The 25,049-nt window shown below is 41.0% G+C and overlaps 1 protein-coding gene across 6 annotated transcripts in view; it reads left to right on the forward strand.

The window, feature by feature from the left end:
* Positions 1 to 25,049, forward strand: part of EPS15 (epidermal growth factor receptor pathway substrate 15) — a 215,068-nt gene that overhangs the window by 90,219 nt on the left and 99,800 nt on the right. For all 6 annotated transcript variants that reach the window (XM_077450253.1, XM_077450255.1, XM_077450256.1 and 3 more), the window contains one exon: positions 21,275 to 21,360. In XM_077450253.1, the coding sequence (XP_077306379.1) occupies positions 21,275 to 21,360 (86 nt within the window). The remainder of the gene's footprint in view (positions 1 to 21,274; positions 21,361 to 25,049) is intronic.

The following is a 25,049-nucleotide window of genomic DNA, read 5'->3' on the forward strand; positions in this document are numbered from 1 at the left end:
GGGGACTAAGAGAAAACTTAAGTGCAGATGTGCTCAAAATGAATTGTGCAGCACATATTTGTATTTTAATAGGAGGCCTTAGTTCTACTTTATTATAGTGTGTGTATACTCTTCATATATTTTGGTTTTACCTTTGTTCAATTTCTATTAAAAAAATGTGACGGTCCCCTTTTACATAGTCATGAATGGGGCAGCTCCGTTACTCAGTCATCCTGTTAGACATTGCTTTTTCTCCAGCTTCCCTAGAATGTTGATTGGAGGTACCTTCTACACATTATTGGGCTAAAAGTCTGCAGACATTTGACCATCACACGTTCACACCTAATTACAGGGCCAAAAGTATGTGCATATTGTTATAGTGAAGAGTACTGATAATACTACAACATGCAAAGACATTTTAGAAAATTGTGTTGTTATAATCTTGTAGTAACCGTTTGGGGAAGGTCCTTTCTGCTCCAGCGTGACTATGTTCCTTAGTATAAAGCCAGGTAAATAAAGATATGGTTTGATATTGGTGCAGAGGAATTTAATGCTCTGGCCTGCATAGGGCTCTCTGATCTCAACCCTATTGAGTACCTTCTGGATGAGTGGAACTAAAACCTCTCTTCCAATATCAGTACCTGACCTCACAAAATACTCTCTTGGGTCTAATGGGCACACACATCCACAGACGCTCTCAAAATCTTGCGGAAAGTCTTCCCAGAAAAGTGGAGTTTGTTAAACTTGCAAAGCGGGTTGTCACTCCATATGGTTTTGGAATGGGATAGCTCTCAAGCTTCTTCCTATGCAAGTGTCTGGAAACTTGAGTGCAGACGGGATGAAACTTGTCCACATTCACATACAAACTCAACTACAAAAAAATGGCTGCACACTGACCTCAGTGTCTTTATTAAGCTTTATTGTTCCAGACGTGTACAAAGAACAGGCTTAATCATAGTGGTGCACAAAAATAGTTTTTCTGAAGAGCTAAGATCGTCAGTGTGCAGCTGGTGTTTTGCAGACAAGCTCCTATAGACGTCATGGTCAAGAGCCTGCAACCTTTTGGCCAAATATTATGTGTAAATCCATCATGTCCCTCCTATTACCCTGGCCAGCAACACCCAAAAAAAAAGTGGTGATTTTATTTATTTTTGTGTCACTGGTACTCTACTAGGAGTTGTTGCCCTGACCCAACTGAGTGTCATTCCTTGTAGATGTGGAGGGACTGCCTTCCAGTAAGTAAGTGCACAGGACTGTGATTGATAGGGGTCACATGTTAGAAGCCCATACAGGCAGGGTGAGAATTTCCAAATGTTATGGAAAGGAGTTCCTGGTGGGAATTGAACTCAGGACCGAAACACAAATGTTGCTATAACTGTACTAGATAACACAGCAGCCTATGCATGTCCCAGCCATATACTCCAAACTTCACATTTCTTTTGCTTGGAGTTTTGGCCCTCATGTAATTTTGGAATGCTTGTAAGTCATGCCCTTAGTTTGGAGAGTAAATTTGGAGGACTCCAGGCGATGCATGGAATTTAGAAATTCGGAAAATCGTATGAACTGATACTTTTGTCTGTTATGATTGACAAAGTATTGAACCAAATTCATCCTACTATAACCCTCAAAGCCCTACAATCCAGACGTTTTTGGGATGTATTGGAGAAACAATTGTTCCACAAAGTGGAGAAATTACCCTAAGTTATCCATTGAGTTTAATATTTTTTTTGAACTGGGAAAATAAAAACAAGGCATCTGGTTGGTTGCTATATGTCCATGCAAGCTAATGCACATTGTGTTATCTAAGCTCAAGATGCACTATATTGCCAAAAGTATTGGGATGCCTGCCTTTAAACACACACATGAACTTTAATGGCATCCCAGTCTTAGTCCGTAGGGTTCCATAGTGAGTTGGTCCACCCTTTGCAGCTATAACAGCTTCAGCTCTTCTGGGAAGGCTGTCCACAAGGATTTGGAGTGTGTCTATCTGAATGTTTGACCATTCTTCCAGAAGGGCATTTGTGAGGTAAGACACTGATGTGGAGGAGGTGGCCTGGCTCACAGTCTCTGCTCGAATTCATCCGAAAGGTGTTTTAGGTCAGGACGCTGTGCAGGCCAGTCAAGTTCCTCCACCCCAAACTCACTCATCCATGTCTTTATGTTCCCATAAAGTTGGGGGCATTAAATTGTCTTGGTATGCTGATGCTTTAAGAGTTCCCTTCACTGGAACTAAGGGGCCAAGCCCGACCCCTGAAAAACAACCCCACACCATATTCGCCCTCCACTGAATGATTTGGACCAGTGTACAAAGCAAGGTCCATAAAGACATGAATGAGCTAGCCTGGCGTGGAGGAACTTGACTGTCCTGCAACCCTATAGAACACCTTTAAGATGAATTAGAGTGGAGAATGCGAGCTGGGCCTTCTTGTCCACATCCATACCTGACTCCACAAATGCGCTTCTGGAAGAACGACCAAACATTCCCATAGACACACTCCTAATTCTTGTGGACAGCCTTCCCAGAAGAGTTGAAGCTGTGATAGCTGCAAAGGGTGGACAACTCAATATTAAACCCTATGGACTAAGACTGGGATGCCATTAAAGTTCATGTGCGTGAAAAAAGGCAGGCGCCACAATACTTTTGGTATTATAGTGTATATAGCAGCTAGTGCAAGTCCTGCAGTTGTAGTTCTCACTACAGGACTTTTGGGGTTTGCTTTAAAAACTTAAATGCTAATCGGATATAACCTGGTTCAATGTGAGTTCACTGATTTTATTTTTGTCTTGACTGAACTTCTCCTTTTCAATGCAGTGAATTGGTTCTTTTGAAGGCTCGTTTGCTCCTTGCACTAACCAACTATCCTCGTTTTGCTTTCTTTGCTTTGTTCTAGCTTGCTGGACTGTTTATTTCCATCTGCCTCAATCTGCTTTCAGCCTCGCTCTAATATTCCTAACTCTCGCCTCTCCTCTTCTGGCTTTGCAAGGTTAGACCATCTCTTACACTCATTTGTCAGACTCGTGTTTACCTAGCTTTATAGACATCCAAATAATGAAATGTCCAGGCCACCCCGGTTGGAATTAGCTAGGAAGTCAGATGCAGAGATCTGGTGTCTGGAGCCCCAACCTTATAGTTTTAATTTAGAGTTGGCTGGACTGGCCCTTGCTTGTCCATGCTTGTATCCTTTTGTGTTTTGTGACTGAGTAACTGAGAATTATGTCTGGAGAATGTCCCTCATGTCCTTTTGCAGCATTAGTATGGTAAAGAGTATCTAAATCTAAAAAACATCTATGTACTTTAGTTTACCAATCCTTAGATGTGGTAGCTGCATTAGGATCTTTTTATTTTATTTTCATTTGGTGATCCTTCGTGTCCTAGGGTGAAAATTCAGATTTTCTGTTTTGTATGTGTGGTGGTGCAGCATCTCCTCCTCTTCTTTATAACAAGGGGGAGGTGTTCTGTAGTTCAAGCATGGAACAGGCAGGGCTAAAAAGGCTGTTTAAGATAACACTGCAGAGAACACAGGACAGCACCAGATTTCTGGCAGGACCAACAGATGTTTTTGCACTAATCAAACACTTTAGGCAAATAAACTTTTGTGCATTAGCACTTAAAGGTCCCCATGCCTGCTGAATCAACCTAAACGTTGAGCTATGTGGGGCTCTTGTAAGTACCACCTGGCTTGACTAAAAGGTTAGTTTAAAAATCAACTTAAATATTAGTGTCCCAACAGCTACTACATCCTGTGAGATGCAGTCACTGTTTGCCAGTACCAGCATGTGCCCAGGGCTGCTTGACAATACAAATAGAGATCCCATCATCCACACTGTTAGCAGGGATGGGGGAAATTATATTTTTCTCTCTCTTACGCAAGCTGTGCACCCCAAATTTGAGCCATATATTGGGGATCTTGAGAATACCTCCACCCAGAGCATATTTTTGGGGTGGGATAAGGTACCGGTTATGTGTAAATAATTAGCCAGCTTTCTTTGTACAGTAGTTGTCCAATCCCATGTTAGGATTTGCATACAATTTCAGATATTTTTTATAGGGACTATTGACATCAAGTAAACTGCTTTTGTAGTTGGGGTTTTTTCTTTTTTCTTCAGTATATTTTATACTAGGCATTAAATGACTTGGGGGGGTGGAGCCTTACCTTGCTTTCCTCTTTGGACTTTTAGATATTGTTTCCTAATTTTAAGTTAAAATAATACAATAATTAGTTGTCTTTCAGTGCAGAGCAAAGAGTGTAATAGCTTGCATGAATGCGATGTGACTGCTGCATGTTTAACTGCTTATGTTATGGCTTTTGCTGTTTATTCTTCCAGCTAATAAATTTCAAAACCGCTGGTAATATGGTAATGACTTTTGCAACTAGGTACATGTCCTATCTCCTCTCCTCCAGTGTATCGATTGATTCATAGAAAAATGATTTTTAAAATGTTTTGTTAAATGGACAACTGTGATAATACCTGTGAAAGGCGCTCAAGTAGGTATGACTTTACAAAAGTGTAACAAATTCTATTCAGGTACCCTGCAAGTGGGTATTCCATGCAAGAATCATCTCTGCATGCAGAGTAGAAAACAAATTAATTTGGCAAATAAAAAAAAAAAATGTCAGCACATATAGTGGTCTTTTCTTCCAACTTTGACTAATGCTAATAGTCCTGCCTGCAGATCTCTGACCCTTTTAATGTTGCTTGTATTGTAACCACAATATCCATTCTTAGTCCAGAATGAACAAGGTTATACAATATGTGAGTTTTGGGAATTGGTGAAGCTGGAGTCACCTGCCTTTAGATAACCGCTGGCTTTGGTAGAAATATTATTATTATACAGGATTTATATAGCGCCGACAGTTTAGGCAGCGCTTTACAGCATTGGGGCAGACAGTACAATTACAATACATTTCAATACAGGGGGGAATCGGGGAGCCCTGCTCGTTAGAGCTTACAGTCTAGGAGGGAGGGTCAAGTTATACAAAAGAGTAATAGCTGTGGGGGGTGAGCTAATGGAGAAAATAGTGCAGTTGATAGATGCAGGCAGGATAGTAGGCTTCTCTGAAGAGGAAAGTTTTCAGGGATCACCTAAAAGTGGATTTGGAGACAGTCTGACAGATTGGGTTAGCGAATTCCAGAGGATGTGCGAGGCTCGGGAGAAGTCCTACAGGCGGATATGGGAGGAGGTGATGAGGTAGCTAGAGAGCAGGAGGTCTTAGGAGGAACGAAGAGGGTGATTAGGTTGGTATTTTGAGACTAGGCTAGTGATGTAGCTGGGGGCAGAGTCGTGGATGGCTTTGCAACTTGTTAGCATTTTGAATTGAATTTGTTGGGCAAGTGGCAGTCAATGGAAGGATTAGCAGAGAGGAGTAGCAGACACGGGGGTTTGTAAGGTAGATGAGTCTGGCAGCAGCATTCATGATGGACTGAAGGGGGTATAGTCTATTTAAAGGTAAGCCAATGAGGAGGGAGTTGCAGTAGTCAAGGCGAGAGATAACCAGGGAGTGAATCGGGAGCTTTGTGGTTTCATCAGTTAAAAAGGGACGTAGTTTAGAGATATTTCGAAGGTTGAGGCGGCAAGCTTTGGAAAGTGATTGGATGTGGGGCCAAAAGGAGAGTTCAGAGTCCAGGACTACACCTAGCACGCTGACATGTAGGGAAGGGTGGATGGTTGTGTCATTGCTCTTGACAGAGAAGTCAGGGGATGAGGCACGTGGGGGAGGAAATATTATGAGCTTGGTTTTGGTTGAGTTTGAGGAAGTGTTGTGACATCCATACAGATATGTCTGTTAGTAAGTTAGTGATACTGGAGGAGCCTGATGGAGTGATTTGGGGGGTGGAGAGATAGATTTGTGTGTCGTCAGCATAGAAATGATATTGAAAGCAGTGAGAGGCTATCAGCTGACCCAGGGAAGAGCTTGTTGCTGCTGTATCCCTCTGGGCTATCTGGGTGTGGTGGACTCAAGCAGCACAGGGACACTCGGCTGCAGTTCCAGCGCCGGAACACACATGAGGAAGTGTTGGCTCTATCCATTGAGGCCAGGAGCTAGTAAAGAGTCCTTTTTCACACATAGAATGAAAGGAAACCACAGGATTTGCAAAGCACCAAAGGCTTTTTAAATTTCAGGGTTTAATAACACGTTAAGGTAGCCCTTTCAATTTCAATGAGATTGCACCGCACCATAAAGAGACCCTGTTCATTAAAAAAAAAAAAAAATGCCAGTAAAAACAGTTTTTCCTTTTTGAAAGACTTTGCATTTACTTGCAAAGTGCTTCAGTCAGTTCCCTAGCCTTCTCCTCTTGTGGGAATATGTAATTACTCTGTACTGGCCCAGCTCCTCATCTCCCTGCGTAACCTTTTATGCAGCTGCTAAGGGAATAGCGAAGGGAAATACTATGGAATATCATAGCTCAGAGTCTGTTGGGGCGGCTGACGTCGCATCCATAACAGTGGCACCAAACGGCATTCTCTGGACTTTTCTCTACACCAGGAAGGCTTTTATGTGTAAATAATGTGCCTAAAATATGTTAAATGGACATATAATCTTATGAAGAAGGGAGATTGCTGTTTATATGAATGTCCTGGTGACGGGGTCTCTAGCAGACTAAAAAAAAGGCCTGACCCCTTTTTATTTAATCGGTGCACCACAGTTTGTTTTTCGGTGCACTCCAGTGGGTTGCATTGCCTGCTACTGTAATTGCACATTGGGGTGTCATTCAGGAATGAACAGTACCACACCGTGGTGCACATGCAACCACAATGAGAAGTTTTGAATGTTCCCTAAGTCTTTCCTAAGAGCAAACATCACAGGATTCCTGTGCTTTCCTTTTATTCCTTTTATTTAACCCACAAAACTCTCCTTTTTTTCTCTCTGAACTTAAACTGGCTATAGATTAATTGAAATTCGGCCAGCTCAGCAGGGACCAGTCAAATTTTGATTCATCTATGACTATTGCCGCTCGACAGAAGTTGATCGGAAATGTTAAAAATTGTTATTCTCTCAGCAGCTGATCAGTATATTCTGACAGTAGATGAGTCCCAGCTGTTCGAATACAGGGAGGTTGATTTACTAAAAGCAAATATACTGTGTACGGCAAGTGCAGTTGCTCTAGATCTGAGGGGGAAACTCTGAAAAGTGGGGAAAGCTCTGTTGATTTCTACGATCCAGTCGTGCAAGCAAAAATAATTATTATTTTTTTTTTCTTGCATGTTCCCCTCAGATCTAGAGCAACTGCACTTGCAGGGCACAGGCTGTTTGCCTTTAATAAATCAACCCCAATGTCTCCGAAAGGATTCCTCCATCCGCTTTGTTTGTGCTGATGGGGGAATGGGTTCATTTTTTTTTTTTTTTATATCAGCCCGTTGGCTGATCAAAAGAGACTGATCTATCTATGGCAGGCTTAGTCTTGCAGGTTTTCCTGAGAGCTGCAGTCAGCGTTTCTGTTATAGTTATAATAAATCTTAGAATAGGATGGGCCCGATTCAAAGTGGTTAGTTTGTAAATATGGCAAGAGTAGTTATTTTTTTTACTCATAATAATAGTGAGACTTTGTTATGTTGATATGTATACAATTTTACTGTAGGATGCTTACATTTTAATGACCATCCTCTTCGCCGGGTGACCCCACCCCTTTCTCTACTTCAGCAGCCGAGCCGAATGACAGCTCCTTCTCCAGTGCAATAAAGTAAATAAAGAGCCGGCGATTACAATCAGGGCTGGCAAGTGACATAGCCTGTATGTACACACTGCCCCCTACACTGTATACACTGCTCCTCTCTGCACTTCCCATCCCCCTCCCTTGTCTGTTGTACACACTGCGCCCCCCCCCCCCCAAATTCAGTCTGTGTTGTCAGCGGGACTCCCGTTGACAGCAGAGATGAGTCACTGGTTGTTTTGACACTGGGCCTTTTGTCCATTTACACTAGTTATTTTTCATCTGCCCTGTTTTTTTTTTTTCTTTGCGGAACAAAAATATCTATTTTTTTTTTCTGTCCACTTTTAGCACCCATTTAGCACCTTAACACATAGGCATGAATGCAGCCTTTTTATGTAAATGGTCTGCCTAATGCACTAAATGGTCTGCAAAACCACTAAAGCACCACGTTAGTGCATTTACGCTTACTGCGCAGAAAAGTGTTACTACCTACCTACTACTCCAAAGTTTTACTACCGCTGACCACAGTGTATGTCTATAGGTTCAAAAGGATTTCCAGAGTGAATATAGATTCTTAATACAGATCCCTCTGGTTCAGTTTTGAGTCCTTTCAAGTCTTCATTTCTTATATCCAAACCCCAATGAGGGGGGGAGTGTTCTTGCCTCCAAAATGCGTTGGTTGTCTTTTTTTGGTTAAATTGTGAACTATTAAAATCTTGTTGGACTAGCTTATGGTTTGCCACCCATTCATGATGGTTTACATGGCAGGCAATAAAAAACAGACCACTAACCCTTCCCTACTCTATCCAAAACCAAAAAAAGTTTATCGTACATCATGGGACACAGAGCTTAAGTAATAACTTAATGGGGGTATATAGGCACCTTCCGATAAAAAAGGGACCCGGTCCTTGAAGGTTTGCTAAACGCAGCTTGCCGTAATGGGTGAAGGTTGGATCGAATATTAAATCGGCAAATCCTGCGCCAGGGATAAGGTAAGGTAAGGGAAGAAACTTAGGAACTAAAAAGTCCACCTATGATTTCTTCTTTAAGGGAATTTTTTTTGTCATACCTTAATTCTCCACTAGAGGGAGTATATGCACATACCTAATATGTTGTCTTCACTGCAAGCTCCGTGTCAATCTGTGTGTGGCCGCAGCAGCTTGCATAGGGAAATTCCTCTCAGGTAAGATGCTTTTTTTCTCCCCCCTGAAGGAACCAAAGGGTTAGGGAAACATCTGTGGTGTACCCCCCTTGTAATACCCCCCCGCCCCGGGGGTGCGGAGGTCCTGGAATTTTGCTTGCTTGCTGGTGTCATGGCCACACAAAACAAAAAAAATAAGATTTCAGCCCCAGACATTGGGAACGCCAGTCGTGTCTCCACACTGTCATCCTCGCCTGAAATACCAATTGTGGCAAGCCAGGGTGAGCCATTGGAACAAGTTGGTGGTGGAGCTGCTTCTCACATCTCAGCCCCTGTATACATGACTGGAAATATCTCTTCCTCCACCCTGCAGTTCCTTTAAGGAAGATTAGCAGCTTTAATCGCATCCTCCATTCAAATGGTTCGGAAGCGTGCTAGATCCCCCTCCCCCACTTTAGACCCTTTGCAAGGGGAACAGTGGGCACAGGATGAGATGTTAACTTCAGGCAATCAGGAGGAAAGAACAAGCCAATGACTTCTCTGCGGAGGGAACAACGGTAGATGAACCTTTTTCAGCTTTGCAATCTGAGAAGTTGCTGATACAATCTCTTGTGGAGATGGTTCGTTCTATTTTAATGCTACCCCAATGGAGTCTGCTGAAAGCTTGGTTTCTTCCTCAAGTTCCTTAAAACTGTCGCAGCCTTTGCATGCGTTTCCTGTCCATGCATTACTAGGTTATTTATGCTGAATGGGATCACCCGGATAAGCATTTTCTTCCTCCAAAGAGATTTTCAGTTCTCTATCCCATGGAGGAGAAATTCAAAAAATTGAAGGTACCAGCAGTTGACGCTGCGATTTCTAGTGTGAATAAGAGTCTGACTTGTTCAGTAGACAATGCACAGATGCTTAAGGATCCAACAGATGAAAGGTTGGAATTCCTGTTAAAATCCGGTTTTTCCTTGACAGGTGCCGTTACTCAGCCGGCAGTTGCTGCAATAGGCGTCTGTCATCCTTAAAGGACCAATTTAAACAGGCCCTTAAAGAGGTTCCTGCACAACAAGCCCAGGATTTGGCCGATCTACCAAAAGCATTATGCTTTGCCATAGATGCCATTAAAGATTCTATTCACCAGGCATCCCACATTACACTTATGCTAGTACACATACATAGAATCCTATGGTTAAAAAATTGGTCAGCCTAAACACCATGTAAAAAGCTCTGGGTTCCCTTTTCATGGGGGATCGGCTATTTGGGGATGATTTTCAGTTCTAGTGGGGAAAAGTACTCTTTTGCCAGTCAAAAGAAAGTATAAACGCCCTTCATTTAAACGGGCTCTTTCTCCTGCACCAGGGGCTTCTGTCTCTAGGCAGTGGCGATGGCCTCCGCCGTCAAACTCTTGAGGAAAACCTCAGGGTCAGGCCCAGGCTCAAAAGAAGTCCTGGGGTCGGAAACCTGCAAAGCAGAATCCTAAAGCCTCATTATGAAGAGCCCCCCCCTTTTGCAGTTTTCAGAAGTCTGGCAAGAGGAAATTCAAGACAGATCGGTCATCTCCACGGTAACTCTGGGGTACAAGCTGGAATTTCGGGACTTTCCACCATCTTGTTTCCTGAGGTCAAATGTTCCCAAAGATCCAGGGTAAATGCAATCTCTGTTTCGGGCACTAGACCGATTAATGGCTCAGGGGGTGATCATACAAATCCCCACAGTAGAGCAAGGTTTGGAGTTTTATTCAAACCTTTATGGTACCAAAACTGAATGGAGATGTCAGACCCATTCTAGATCTAAAGAATCAAAATCAGTTCTTGAAGATCCGCTCCTTTCGCATGGAGTCGATCAGGTCAATAGTTTCTATCCTACAAGAAGGAGAACTTCTGGCATATAACCACATCAGGGATGCATATTTGCATGTTCCTATATTTCCCACTCGCCAAATGTTTCTGCAGTTCGAGGTAGAACAGCAGCATTTCCAGTTTGTATCTTCGCCGTTCGGGCTAGAGAATTGTCAAGCAGACTACCTGAGTTGCCAGCAGTTATTTCCAGGGGAATGGTCTCTTCACCCTGACATTTTTCGGGCTGTTTGTCAAAGATGGGGGACTTCGGACATAGATCTTCTAGCATCCAGATTCAACATGAAGTCAACTTTGTGTCCAGGACACATCCCCGTGGGATCAGTTCTCACTGATCTATGCATTTCCCCCTATTTAGTTGCTGCCTCGACTTCTTTACAGGATCAAGCTGGAAGATAGCCGAAGTCAGTTACCACTATCTTTTATTAATGCAAGGAAGCCAGCTTCCAGGACTATATATCAGAGACTGGAGGGCTTATGTTTCCTGGTGTGAATCCAAGGGTTGGCACCCTCTGAGGTATATCATAGGCATAATTCTTGCCTTTCTACAATTAGGGGTAGAGATTAAGTTAACCTTGAGTAATATTAAGGGCCAAGTCTCAACTTTATCAGTCCTATGTCAAAGACCACTTGCTTCGCATTTTTTAGTCCGGGGTTTTATGCAAGGGGTGATGCGGCTTAATCTGCCAGTCAAACCTCCTTTGAACCCTTGGGACTTGAACTTAGTTTTGTCAGTGTTACAAAAAGAGCCATTTGAACCGATGCAACATATTCCCTTTGTCCTTCTGACAAGGAAGTTGGTATTTTTGGTTGCCATATCCTCAGGACATCCCATTAAGTTATTACTTAAGCTCTGTGTCCCATGTGGTCTATCACATAAAATCCCAATAAAATACATTTGAGGGTTTACATACCTTGGGGGTTTAACAAAGGGGCTCTCAGATCCCCCCCCCCCATGTGAATGAGTATGGGGTACCTATTCACCTGGAAAAAAGTAGTGTAGTGTTAAAAAATACAGTAGACAGTGTTTGACAAGTCTTTTATTAAAAATCTTCTTCGCCGCTTCTTCCTCCATCTTCTCCCCCATCTTCAGCCTCTGGCCTTCTCCCTCTTCCGCTCTTCTGTCTTCTTTGTCCGGTGTTGTTCTTCTTCCTCTGCCGCAGCTCCCGCCGACGACCCTCCTCCGATGCTGCATCCCGCTGATCTGTCAGCGCCGATCTCCTACAAGTCTTAAATAATGATGAGGGACGTGGAAATCGGATTACGTCATCCAGAGGCCACGCCTCCGTGTGACATCATGGACCCATCATGCCCCTGGCAGTGACAAGGGTGCGTGGCCTCCGGGTGATGTAATCTGATTGCCATGCCCTCTTGTCGGGAAGAGGCCCTTGTCCCTGGTGGTAGGGTTTGGGGGGGGAGGGGGGGGCGCTCGCTTGTCCCCTCCCTTTCCTGACCTGCCGGGCTGCATGCTCGGATAAGGGTCACGCCATTTTTTTTTTATAAAGAATTTTGGTGTAGGGCTCCCCTCCGAATCCATACTAGACCCAAGGACTCACGTTTTTTTTTTTTTTTTTAGCCGGCATTTTTTTTAAAATTCAGTGGGAAGTCAGCTGACAGCTGATGACTCATCGGTTGCTAAGGACGTGGCGCCTGGCAAAAAGCACTGTAGAAATGCTCAAAAGCAACATGCATAGATGGGAATCAAGCCTAATTGCGGTACAGGTGGTTCTTCAAATATTGACTCAAGGGGGCTGTATACAAATGCATGCCACACTTTCCACATATTTATTTGTAAAAAGATTTTGAAAACTATATTTCATTTTCACAAGTATGTGCTACTTTGTGTTGGCCTAACATGTAAAATCACAATAAAATACATTTACGTTTTTGGTTGTAACATGACAAAATGTGGAAAATTTCAAGGGGTATGAATACTAGTTCAAGGCACTGTAAAACATGTTCAGCTTGCCAGCCCTGGGATCCTCTATCTATGCCAAACACCATCCCTTCCTATGCCAAAATACACCAGCATGAGAGTTCTGGCTTTGGAATGTGCTGTGTGGCCCAAATGTTAAGGCCTCTGCTAGCAATTTAGTAATTTCTGGCAGGTAAATTAGACAGACCACCAGTTCTCTTTGTGCAGCAGAAATGTTTTCATGCCTTTACAAACATCTGCAATGATCAACATCAGCAAAAAGTTAATACATAGGACATTGTGTACTTTATTCTTCTTCTTCTTAGTTTTGCTGGCTGTAGCAACTACATTCCATCATGTCTCTGGAGTCCTGAATACATTTTATTGGTTTCTATTCACTGCTTTTTACTTTGACAATAAAAAGCAACGCCACATATGTGACAACATTACAAACTTGTGTGTCATTTTGAGTAAATACAACCATACAGGTTAAGGTGTGAAGGACTAAAGCAATTAGAAATTCCTTTTATTTTGCGTTAAATTAATTTTCTTGCCATAAATGCTAAAACACTAATCTTGAGCTCCTTTGTGTGACCTAACATATGACGAAAATGATCTCTGACTGCTGGGAACAATGTTGCTCTTTTATATTTAAATTCAAATTTTTTTTTTATTTAGAGGGAGCAAGAGAGGGTTTTGTCCCATTGTGGAGATTTCCTGAAATTTAGCCAAAAATTAGTGTCCCTATTGGGCCTCTATTCCTGTTCCGGGGGTGACCCAAGATTTGGGATTTTCATTCACCCCCATTTTCAAGCATGATAAAAAGGACAAATGGAGAGGAAAAATCTCCCCGGGCGGCATAAGACAGCTAATCCCTCTTTACTCAAAAACGACAAAGAGCATGTACCAAATCTTGGCACAGAGCCAGGAGTGTTTGCAGTTGTGATTTTTGACACAATTGTAGTGCATTTTGTTTGACAGTCACAGCAAAATCGCACCAGATTTTTTTAAAATTAGGGCATCGCAACGCGCTCCACGTTTTGCCGCGATTCTGGATTTGTGGGCAGAATTACGGCGACCCTGATCCGGATTGCTCAGGTGTGAAGTGCCTTAAGAAGCAAAATAATCACTGGTAGCTAAATAGTGTACTTGTTACAATCTATATATCCTCTCTCTAAATAAAGGGCAGGTGGTAGCAGTAAGTCAAATGCAGAAAAATGTTATAAAATATATATAAAATATATATAAATATAAAATATAACCCCAAAAAAAAAAAAAAACACTCGCTCTAGTCTGTCATTTTTCACAGAATTTTTTTAAACAAGTAATAAACCAGACACTGCTGTCCTGCTGGTTGTAATGTACCTATCACCACCAGGGGGTGCTCTGTCCCTTCTGATATCACAGTCTCCAGCTACTTCTATATAAAGAATGTACAGGGAGGTAGGTGATGTAAATTGATGAATCTCACATTTGGCTAGCAATTGTCATTTATGAAAGCTGCATTGAGGGATGTAAAACATTTTGCTGCAAAAGATTTTTTTTGGGTGGGGCGTGCTTTAAGACTATTTTAAAGCTGGCAAAGGAGTCAGATCAATTGCAATTAAACCTTAAAGGCCGTACACAGGAGCCAAATATCGGGCAGTTCAATAGAAACTGGCCACCTTTCGGCCCGTTTGTATGGCAGCTGGCCTGACATAAGCCGGCCGAATGTCTGTCTTCTGTCGAAGGGGCATGACCGAAAAAAGGTCGTCTTATCAGCTTCCAACCAGTGCTCTCAGCCCGGGGGGGTCCCCCTGTCATAGCTAAGCGGGTGGAGTCCGCTGTACTAACATCACATAGTTAGTACAGCGGCTCCTCCCAAGCATTTCATTTTTTTGTTCAGCCTGCTGGGTTAAATGAAAAAAAAAAAAACCTTCTAGTGTGTACCAGGCTTAAGGGTCACCATACATATTCCATTGTGATTGTACAAGCTCCTTTAGCTCTACCTTCAACTATTGGTGTAATGGCTACAAATTGATTGGATGGAATAAATGGGTCCTCATATTGCTTAGTTTGGTAAAAAAAAAAGTTGAATATACAAAGATTGCAAGGCCAGATTGTAAAGTTTATGATGACCCTAAAATCCTGTACACTCAGGCCATATGTCGGGAGACGTTGGCTGGTTCAATAAAAACAGGCCGACGTTGGCCCATTTGTAAGCCAGTCGGTCCGGCAGAAGCCGGAAATTTGGCTGACTTCTGACGGACAAGCATGCAGGAAAACCAGCAGCCAACCAGCTCGCGATCCGCACTCAGCCAATGAATAAGAGCACTGATCTGCATGTTCTGGCTGGGGGGCATCCCCCTGTCAGAACGCAAATGCTCAACGGGAGATCGCTGTACTTTGCATAGTGAGTACATGGGCTCCGGCCGGAGCGGTCAGGTTTTTTTTTTTGTTCAACCTGCTATTTTTTTATTTTTAAATCAAAAAATTTTAATAGCAAAGTAATAAGCATAACAAAACTATTATGATACACTTGAGTTTTTTTGCATATATATATATATATATATATATATATATATATATATATATATATATATATATATATATATATATATATATATATATGTATATTAGTAGCATATCAAACATCCCTTGTCCCCCCTTCTCTTCGCCCTCATGATCGAGCCCTTGGCTGTGTCTCTTAGATCTTCCCTAGGGATAAAAGGATATAAACGAGGAGAGGAAGAAGAAAAAGTAATACTATTTGCGGATGATCTCCTCCTTTTGCGTAGAGATGCACAGGATTCTCTAAGGGAGACTGTGCAGAATTAGAAACATTGGCCATCTCTCAGGATTGAGGATTAATTGGGAAAAATCCACTCTATTACCAATCTACCTAATAGATTGTCCCCTGCCTCGAGAAGCGGAACAGTTACAAATATTTAACCAAATAAAATATCTTGGTATAAACATCGCAAGAGATCCCAAGAAGTTTATAGCAAACAACCTAGTTCCATTATTAAACAAATTTAAAGATAAAATTAAAATCTGGAAAAAACTCCCACTCTCTGCGGCAGGTCGCTGCAATTTAATTATGATATTCCTGCCACCGCTTTTGTATGTCCTGCACAACTCCCCTGTATGGATCTATAAAAAATGGTTCCATAAGATCCACACTTTATTTAGAGATTTGGTTTGGAAAGGGGGTATATCACAAATTAGCCTTATTACCCTACAACTCTCAAATAAAGAGGGAGGAGTTGCCCTCCCACATCCTTATAGCTATCTTCTGGCGGCGCAGCTCCAACATATGGGTGGTTGTCAAGCTGAGGGAGAAGGTCGAGAGAGGAAGATTCTCTTATATATTTCTTTGCACAATTCACTGGTGGAAGCACTGGTGGCAGGGACCTTCTTGCGGGGGTTGCCCACTCTTGACTTGATGAAAACTATTAGACTTTAGAGGATTTACAGAATATTCCCCTCTATAGGAAAACAGGAAGCTGGGTGAGGTGCAGAAAATGGGGACAATTGGAGAATGGGAAAGATGAGGTTTAAAGCTCATCTCCCAGATTTACCATGATGGAAAGTTAAAATCCTTTCAGGAATTAAGAGATCAATTTGCAATCCCCAATAAATCCTTCTTCAGATATCTGCAGGTAAGACACGCTTTGACAGAACAGTTTAAAGGGAGGTCAATAGAATGGTGCAGTATTTCGGTTCTGCAGAATGTTATCAAGGCCAATTCACGGAAAGGCTTAATATCCAAAATATATCCAAGCATACATAAAGGGAGTCGTGAAAGGCTGCAAGCAAGGCCCTATAGGAAGAAATGGGAAAAAGACGTGGGATCTATATCGGAACCACAATGGGAAAGGATTCTGGAACTTGTCCCTTGGTTATCGCTCTCCCCACCCCAGAAGATGAAACATCTATTCCTACTATAAAGGGCTTACTATATGCCACAAAAGCTTTTCTGGTTTGGTCAAAGACAGGATGATACCTGCCCTAGATGCGGCAGGACAGGGGGGGGATCATATCCATATGTTTTGGAGATGTCCAAAACTTTTTTGATACTGGAGGGAGGTGGTGGACTATATTGCCCAGGTGTTTGAAGTGCACATTGACATGGACCCTATTCTATGTGTCCTGGGGTGGATAGAGGGAGAAGGTAGACCGAAATATACCCAATTAGCAATCCTGAGATGCCTTTTCCAGGTAAGGAAACTTATTGCCAAGAGGTGGTAATCTTCCACCCCTCCATCTAGTAGGGAATTGGAACATAGTATGGAAGTGGTGATTTTCAAGGAAAGGATGTATTACATTAAACAAGGAGCTTTTTAGAAATTTAATAAAAATCTGGAAGATGTGGAATGAGAATTAGTAAGGTGCAGGTATAAATATATGTAAGGGAAAGGTCTGATATATTAGATGGAGGGAATAAGGATAAGAAACCCGTCGAGTGATAAATGGAGAAATGAATGTTGGAGGTATTGGAAGCATGGAAGAGTGGCACAAGAGATTGGTGGAGTAGGTGTGACCAAGGGAAAAGAATAATACATACAAATGCAGTTGTTATGCAGGGGGGAGACCAGACCCTTCTTTTATATTTTCCCTTCTATAATTTTAAATGTAAGAGGTTTATGTGTGTTTTGTAAAATTTGAAAAGAAATGAATAAAGATATAAAGTAAAAAAAAAAAAACATCCCTAACACTTAATACACAGATAAAAGTGCATGGATGTACCATAGCATAGGCTTTTCTTGTTGTCATGTGGTGATATAGCTTGAGTCCAGGCCAGTGTGTCAGTTGCTTTATCTTTCATACATTTTCCTCAAAATACCTTTATAGCTCTACAGCTATAGCTTCTACAAGCAACGAAGTAGCCTAACCCGCTATGTTGAGTGAAATAAAACTGTGTGTTCCAGGCTTTAAAGATGGACCCCATACACACTATCAGATTTTCTGCTGATTTTTGTCATCAGATTTACTTACCAAAACCATGTAGTGCAAGGATCTGCCTGATTGCATACAAATTGAAGCTCCTAAAGTTTTACCTCATATTATATGGTTTTGGTAAATTTGAAGACAAAAATCAGCAGAAAATCTGATAGTGTGTGTATGGGGCTTAAGAGTTATATATTTTTTGCAAACTTACATTGGTCCGGCTTTGTATACTTACTATGCAAGTATGATTATCCAATATCCAGAGGGCTGCTCTGGGCACTGTAAATCACTGTACTAGCCTGAGCAGTGAGAGCCGTGATCTTCCGGGTGCTGTTTGAGCAGCTTCTCCTCTGCCTACTTGACCACGGGGGCACCTTTGCCATTCAGAGAATTTTTCAATGAATACAGGGCCTTCTTTGATTGGAAGGCATCACATCTCTCCTCTCCACATCATCCAACCAAAGAACCTCTTGTATTCACAAGAAAAAAAATACAATAGGTTTTATGAATGGAAGAGGTAACAAGCGAACCCCTTTGTCGGTGTAGAGGGAAAGCCACTTGCACAAAATCTCTCTGGATATCAGATGTGCATTATGCTTTAGGACTCCCTGAAAGATCCTCTACTCCCCCAGGATACACCCACACTGTTTTGTATTCTGAAGTGGCAGTAATGGGTAGAGCTGGGTTATCTCAGGAGAAATTAATGGAAGAAAGGATGAAAAGACTCCAACCCACATAGTCTGTAGCAGTGCCAGGTTCCTACGCAATTACTGGTTTAACATATATTGATATTATATAATGTGCAGTATTGTATATGAGCCGTAAAAGCCAGTTATCATGAAAGAAATGTATGGGTTGATGTTCTGATGTTCTCACTCTCTGAAAAAGCTATTCATCTTTTATGCCGTCCTGGTCAACTCCGTTCATGGACTGCGAGACTATTCCAGGTCAGCTACTCAGAAAATACTAAAGGCAGACAAAGGCAGGCATGTAGTTTTTATATATATATATATATATATATATATATATATATATATATATATATGTATGTATATGTAAAATAAAAATGTTCTAGGTAATATATTTCTAAAAGTGCTATTGGCATAAAATTTTCACCACATGTCGGTGACAACCCATGCAATCCATACATACAATGAAACCAAAACAATTACTTTCAGAAATTAAGTTATGTCAAATATAATGGAATCACACAGGGAAAAAATATTGAACGCATGAAGAAAAGGCATGGAAAGCCAAGACACCAGCTGAAATCTATCTGTAATTAGAAAGCAATCCTGCCCCTTGTCAGTGCAAATTTAATATCAGCTGGTTCAGTCTCAACTGATGGCCTATAAAAACGAGTTTCATTTCCAAGGTGCCAGGCAAGAAATATCTCATGATTGGTAAAAGCAAAGCGCTTTCGCAACACCTTTGCAACCCTATTGTTGCAAAACATACTGATGGCATTGGTTACAGAAGGATTTCTAAATGTCTGAATGCTCTAGTGAGCACTGTTGGGGCCATAATCCGGAAGTGAAAAGAACATTATTTTTATCATAAAGCAGCCAGGACCAGGTGCTCCTCGCAAGGAATGAAAATAATAATCAGAAGAGTTGTCCAAGGGCCAGTTGTGAAGAGCTTCAGAAGAACCTGGAATTGGCAGGTACAATTGTTTCAAAGAAAACAATAAGTAATGTACCTAATCGCTATGGCCTGTATACACTCTCACCACACAATGCTCCATTGCTGAAGAAAAAGCATGTTGAAGCTTATTTAAAGTTTGCTGCACAACATTTAGACAAGCCTGTGAAATAATGGGAGGATATAGTCTGGTCAGAAGAGACCAAAATTGAACTCTTTGGATGCCATAATACACTCCATGTTTGGAGGTCAAATGACACTGTCCATCACCCCAAAAACACCCCCATACCAACAGTGACATTTGGCGGTGGGAACATCAGGTTGTGGGGCTGATTTTCAGCATATGGTACTGGCAAACTTCATAACATCAAAATAAGGATGAATGGAAAAATTGTACCAAGACATTCTTGATAAATACCGGGGTGATGAAGGTGAAACAAGGGTGGACAGTTCAGCAAAACAATGATCCCAAACACAAAGCCAAGGAAACTCTAAAGTGGTTTAAAAAAAATAAAATAAAGCTGCTAGAATGACCTGACTTGAATCCAATAGAAAATCTATAGAGAAAAACTAAAGATCAGAGTTTATAGAAGAGGCCCATGGGACCTTCAAGATTGGAAGACTGTGTGAAAGAATGGGCCAAAATCTCACCTGAGCAAAGCATGGACTAGCTTCTCCATACAGGAGGCATCTTGAAGCTTTCATTTCCAAGAAATGATTTTTTACCAAGTATTTAATGCATTTCAGTTTGCGTGTTCAATACTTTTTCCCTGTGTCATTCCATTTTATTACACATTTCTGAACTTGTTTGTTTTGATCTGTTTGTATGTATGGATTGCATGGGTTGTTACCGGCATGTGGGGAAAATTCTTTGTCAATAGCGCCTTTAGGAATATATATTTACCTAGCAAAATGGTGACGTGTTCGATACTTATTTTACTTGCTATGTGTGTGTGTGTGTATGTATATATATATATATATATATATATATATATATGTATATATATATATGTATATATATATATAAATATATATTACAGTTTAATTTTAAAGAGAGAGACTATCATGAGGGGGAAAAAAAGAAAACTGCAGTATTTTTTATTTTTAAAGTCCAGACACCTAAAGGGGCTCGACATGCGTACAGTTGCCTCCCATATCCTTACGAATCCCAGACAATTCTGACAAGCAAAGCTTCAGGACTTGCTGTTAGTGACAAAGCCGGCTCACCTCTTCTTACGTCCATCAAATATATATTGGTCAGTGGGGCTGCCCTCAACAATGATAAACCAAAAGGAGTGGTTGGGGGTGGAGCTTACAGCAGCTTCTGACTCTACTTGGAAGTGTCATCGCTTCACCTGTCAAAACAGCCTCGGCAACCACAAGAAGATTTTGGTGCCTGCTGCAGGAAATTTTAATCTCTTGGTTCCTGCAACAGTTTTTTTTTTTTTTTTTCCTATCAACTCAATGTTTATTTTAATTACATTTCTGATCAGATCTTTTGTGCTTTAGCAGATCTCCGTAATGAGTGGAAGCAAACCTTGAGAAACTATTCATCTGCATGTGGTGCCAATTTTAATCAGATAACAAATGCAGATATTTTCCAACTGTTTTTTTTTTTTTCTGTCACATCCACATAGAAAAATTGTTTGTTAAAAACAGAAATGTGTTCCTGTACTGGACCTTTGCAAAGTTTAATTTGACCTAACTGTAAAAACTATATTTTGCCTAAAGACAAAAGGGTGCGTGTCAGCGTTACTAAATTACTTAATTACTTTGATATGAAAAATCTTTGTGATAAATATTTCTTCAAAAGTTCCTCATGTGTCCTAAAGCCTGGGCACAGTTCACATGGTTTCCAATTTCCATGTGCCTACTGGGTGTTTCACATCATTAAAAACTGTAAACTATATATTTTCTTTAGTCATGAAGACCTTGTCAGGTGGACTGACAGCAAGATTATAAAATCTGAATGACACCAATAGGTAGTACAACCTATGTATGTAATAAGTACATGTACCTATATAAACTATGCATGTGAGTACGTTTTTATTTAAGTATTAACACATTAACATTAAAGTGATTTTATTTATACAGTTTGTTAAAAAAAATAAAAAGGTTTAAAAGATTATAGTTTTCGTTTTATAATACAATGTTCTTTTTTTCCTATAGATCCCATCAGCTCCTAGTCCTGTTGCAGATTTCTCCGCCATCAAAGAACTGGACTCCTTAAATAATGAAATTGTTGAATTGCAAAGGTGAGTGCAAGATATATATATATATATATAATATATATATATATATATATATATATATAATTTTTTTATATGGAACAGAGCTTTTTTTTACTTAAGCTATGCTTAACTTAGAGCTGCTGTATTTTGGCTTCAGAGAAGGAAGGATGGCTGGAAAGATGGCAAGCCAACAGGGGCATATTTTGGGCAATGTTCTGCTGGGAAAACTCGGCTCCTGCCGTACATGTGGATATTACTTTGTACCACCTACCTAAACATTGTTGTTGACCAAGTACATTAAAATGGTATTCCTTGATGGCAGTGGCCTTTTACAATAGGATTTCGCCCTGCTACACTGCAAAATTGGTTTGAGGACCACCACAAATTTGAGGTGTTGACTTGACCTCCAAATTCTTCAGATTTCAATCCAATTGAGCATCTGTGGGATGTCCTGGAAAAACAAGTCCAATCCATGGAGGCCCCACCTTGCAACTTACAGGACTTAAAGGATCTGTTAGTGACAGCTTGGTGTCAAATACCACAATATACCTTCAGAGGTCTAGTGTAGCCCATGCTTTGACAGGTCAGGACTGGTTGGTGGAAAATGGGGGACCTACTTACTATCAGGTGGGTGGTCATAAAGTTATGGCTGATTGTTGTGCTTTCACTTGTATGGACGACTTTTATGGAAGAAGCAAAACACAACCTGATCTCAAACTTTTAACCCTGTTGCTGCCAGGTTCATACATCGTAGGGTTCTCCTTAGACCCTGCATGTCTCATAAAGAGAACCTGTCACCTAAAAAGCATCACGTAAGAGACTTTAATAAAGTTGCACCCAAGCACATAAAATCCCCCCCCCCCCAAATTTTTTCAGGCCCCCCAACCCCACATATACGCATGTTACATGTACAAATGTAAACGCATCTGTCGGAGTTGCTTACGCGTGAAAACATCAATTGTGATACACCTTTGCGGTAATATTGTGTGACATAAAAAATTGGAACTACCACTATTTTATTTTCTAGGGTGTCTGTTTTCAGAAAATATATAATGTTTGTGAGTTTTGTGGTATCTTCAGGCCTAAAAAATATTTTTTTAAACGTGCAAAATACGCAAAAAACGGCTCTGGCAGCGAAAAGGTTAAAGGTGCATCTAAACCCAAAAACAAAGATTTTAAATATTTCTGCTTACCATTGCTCAGATGTGGTTGTTGCATTTATGTCCGGTTTCTTTTCCTTTGTTTTCACCTGGTAATCCTGCCAGTAGCACATTTCCTATACTATAGGGGACCGCCTCATTCATTGTCCTTTTTTGTCCATTTTCTGTTAAAGTAAAATAAAACTATTTAAATTGAATCATTGAAGAATCCCATTGCCTTAGCTTAGAGGATCAGGAAGGAATTTTCTACACTATCAGAGTAAATTGGACCATAATTTTAAAAGGTTTTTATTGCCTCTACGGACATTTTTCAACCTAAGTATGTAATATAGAAATAAACAATGCTTTTGTATAGATTTCCTCTTAACAGGCTAATCTATGAAACAATGGTAGGAAGGAGAACTACTTTTTTTTTGAATCAGAGATTCTGTATGTGTCTTGTATAATAAAATCAAATTTTCTGCCTGCCAGCAATTTTCTTCATGTTGTACAATGAGCCATGCATACAAAGCTCCTTGTACAATCTCAGCATGCCGTGTCTGCTGGGTTGAAGTATCTCCTGTGCAAATGTGTAGATGTTGCATCATCCTGGGCCAGCCAATTATGATGGCTAAAGACTTCAGATGGAAACAGCAGCAATATATCAATGAGGGAGATTGCAGATGTCGCATCGCTGGAGGAGTGTTTTTGAGCGTTAAATGTGCCAGTATGTGCAAATTTACACATTACAGCAAAAGCCCATGCCAGCCAGTAAGATTTATTCTCCTCTGGTGTCAATAAGGCATTTTTGTCCACACAACTGCCGCTCACTGGATATTTTCTCTTTTTTGGACATTCTCTGTAAACCTGAGAGATGGTTGTGTGTGAAAATCCCAGTAGATCAGCAGTTTTAGAAATACTTAGACCAGCCAGTCTGGCACCAATAACCAAGTCAGCTTTAAAGTCACTTAAATACCCTTTCTTTCCCATTCTGATGCTTGGTTTGAACTTAAGCAAGTCATCTTTACTACATCTAGATACCTAAATGCATTGAGTTGCTGCCATGTGGTTGGCTGCTAAGCAATTTGCTTTACCAACCTAATAAAGTGGCCGGTGAGTGCATGCTGTATATATTATTGACTTCACCATTCTGCCAACAGAAAGCCACATCTGTCCAACAAAGAATATGTAGGTAAATGTACTTAGGATAAGTTTTGGTCACAAAGATATAGATAGCCCCCAGACTTGAAAGGATTAATATTTTTTGCCTGGAGGACTGCAAAGGATGCTGCAAGTGCTGGAGGAAAAACTTGTGATGGCTCTTGGGGTTCACTACATTTTCTGATAGCAGATCTATATACTGTATTTTTTGTCGCTGACAGAATACCAATTCCTGGCTACAATTCATTCATATCCTTAGTCATATTATTGCAATGAAACCAGATTGTTGACTATGACTGCTCTCAGCACAGTGACTTAATGTTTTATCTCCCTGGTTACAGTGTACTACAGGGATTTCTCTTTCTTAGAAGTGCATGGCAGCGGTGTCTTTAGAAAGTTAATATTCCATGATTTGTGCAAAAAATAAACAATAATATAGAAATACAATTCTTAAAAAAATAAAAAATAAATAAAAAAAAGCTTTACTAAAAGGGAAATATTTAGCACAGGGGACACTCATTGACAGCCTTCTGAGAATGCTAGTTGCCTGTCAACATCACTAGAACAAGAATGCAAGCCAAATCCTGGTTCGCCATTATAACATATTGAAAATTAACACAATGCCTAGGCTACTGTACTTGTTACAGGCATTACCAGTCAGAATAACCCAGGCTTTCTTCCACTCTGTGTACACGGTTTATCAAGTTTATATGGCATTGCAAACATCCACGTATTGTTAGGAATATGTTGCTTAGGCCCAAACTTAAAGGTGGTTTGGGTTTCCCTGATCCAGCCTTATATTATAATGGTGGTCCATATGACGAGGGTGGTAAGCTGGTGGAGGAACAAGACCCAAAAATTGTGGGTCACGCTTGAACAAGAGGCAGCAACAGCACCACTTGCAGGTTTACCGTGGGCTGGAAAACAACGTATCTCCTATCTTGCTGCCCATTTACTAATTGGACCTACCGTTGTGGACGCAGACACTTTCTGCATCCACCAGGTTGCCGATCGGCACATACCTCGCTTTCTAGCTCATCCAATTTTTTGCATTCGCTGTCTAACCCCACGGTAAGGAGGCTACATCCTTTTGTGGCGATGTGTCTTGGAAAGGGGATTCGGGGATCACCGTCCACCTCCTACAAATCTCTCTTAGAACTACGGGTACAGACTGACCCTCCCTTCCTTGTTAAATGGGATAGGGACTAATGAGTCACTTTCTTCAATCCTCAAAGAGAGTGCACTCTTTTTTGCACACAAGTCTTCCCTATGTAGCAGATACCAGGAAACCACTTACAAAATAGTGACCCGCTGCTGTAGGATCCCATCAGTTCTCTCCAAGTTATTTCCACAACAGTAGTCGCTGCTGGAGGTGTGATAACTGTGTGGGCAATCTCTTGCACGTTTTTTGGT

Source organism: Lithobates pipiens, unplaced genomic scaffold, assembly GCF_037356315.1.
Source record: "Lithobates pipiens isolate NorthernLeopardFrog02 unplaced genomic scaffold, aLitPip1_a1.2 Scaffold_23, whole genome shotgun sequence".
In the NCBI taxonomy this organism is placed as follows: Eukaryota; Metazoa; Chordata; class Amphibia; order Anura; family Ranidae; genus Lithobates; species Lithobates pipiens.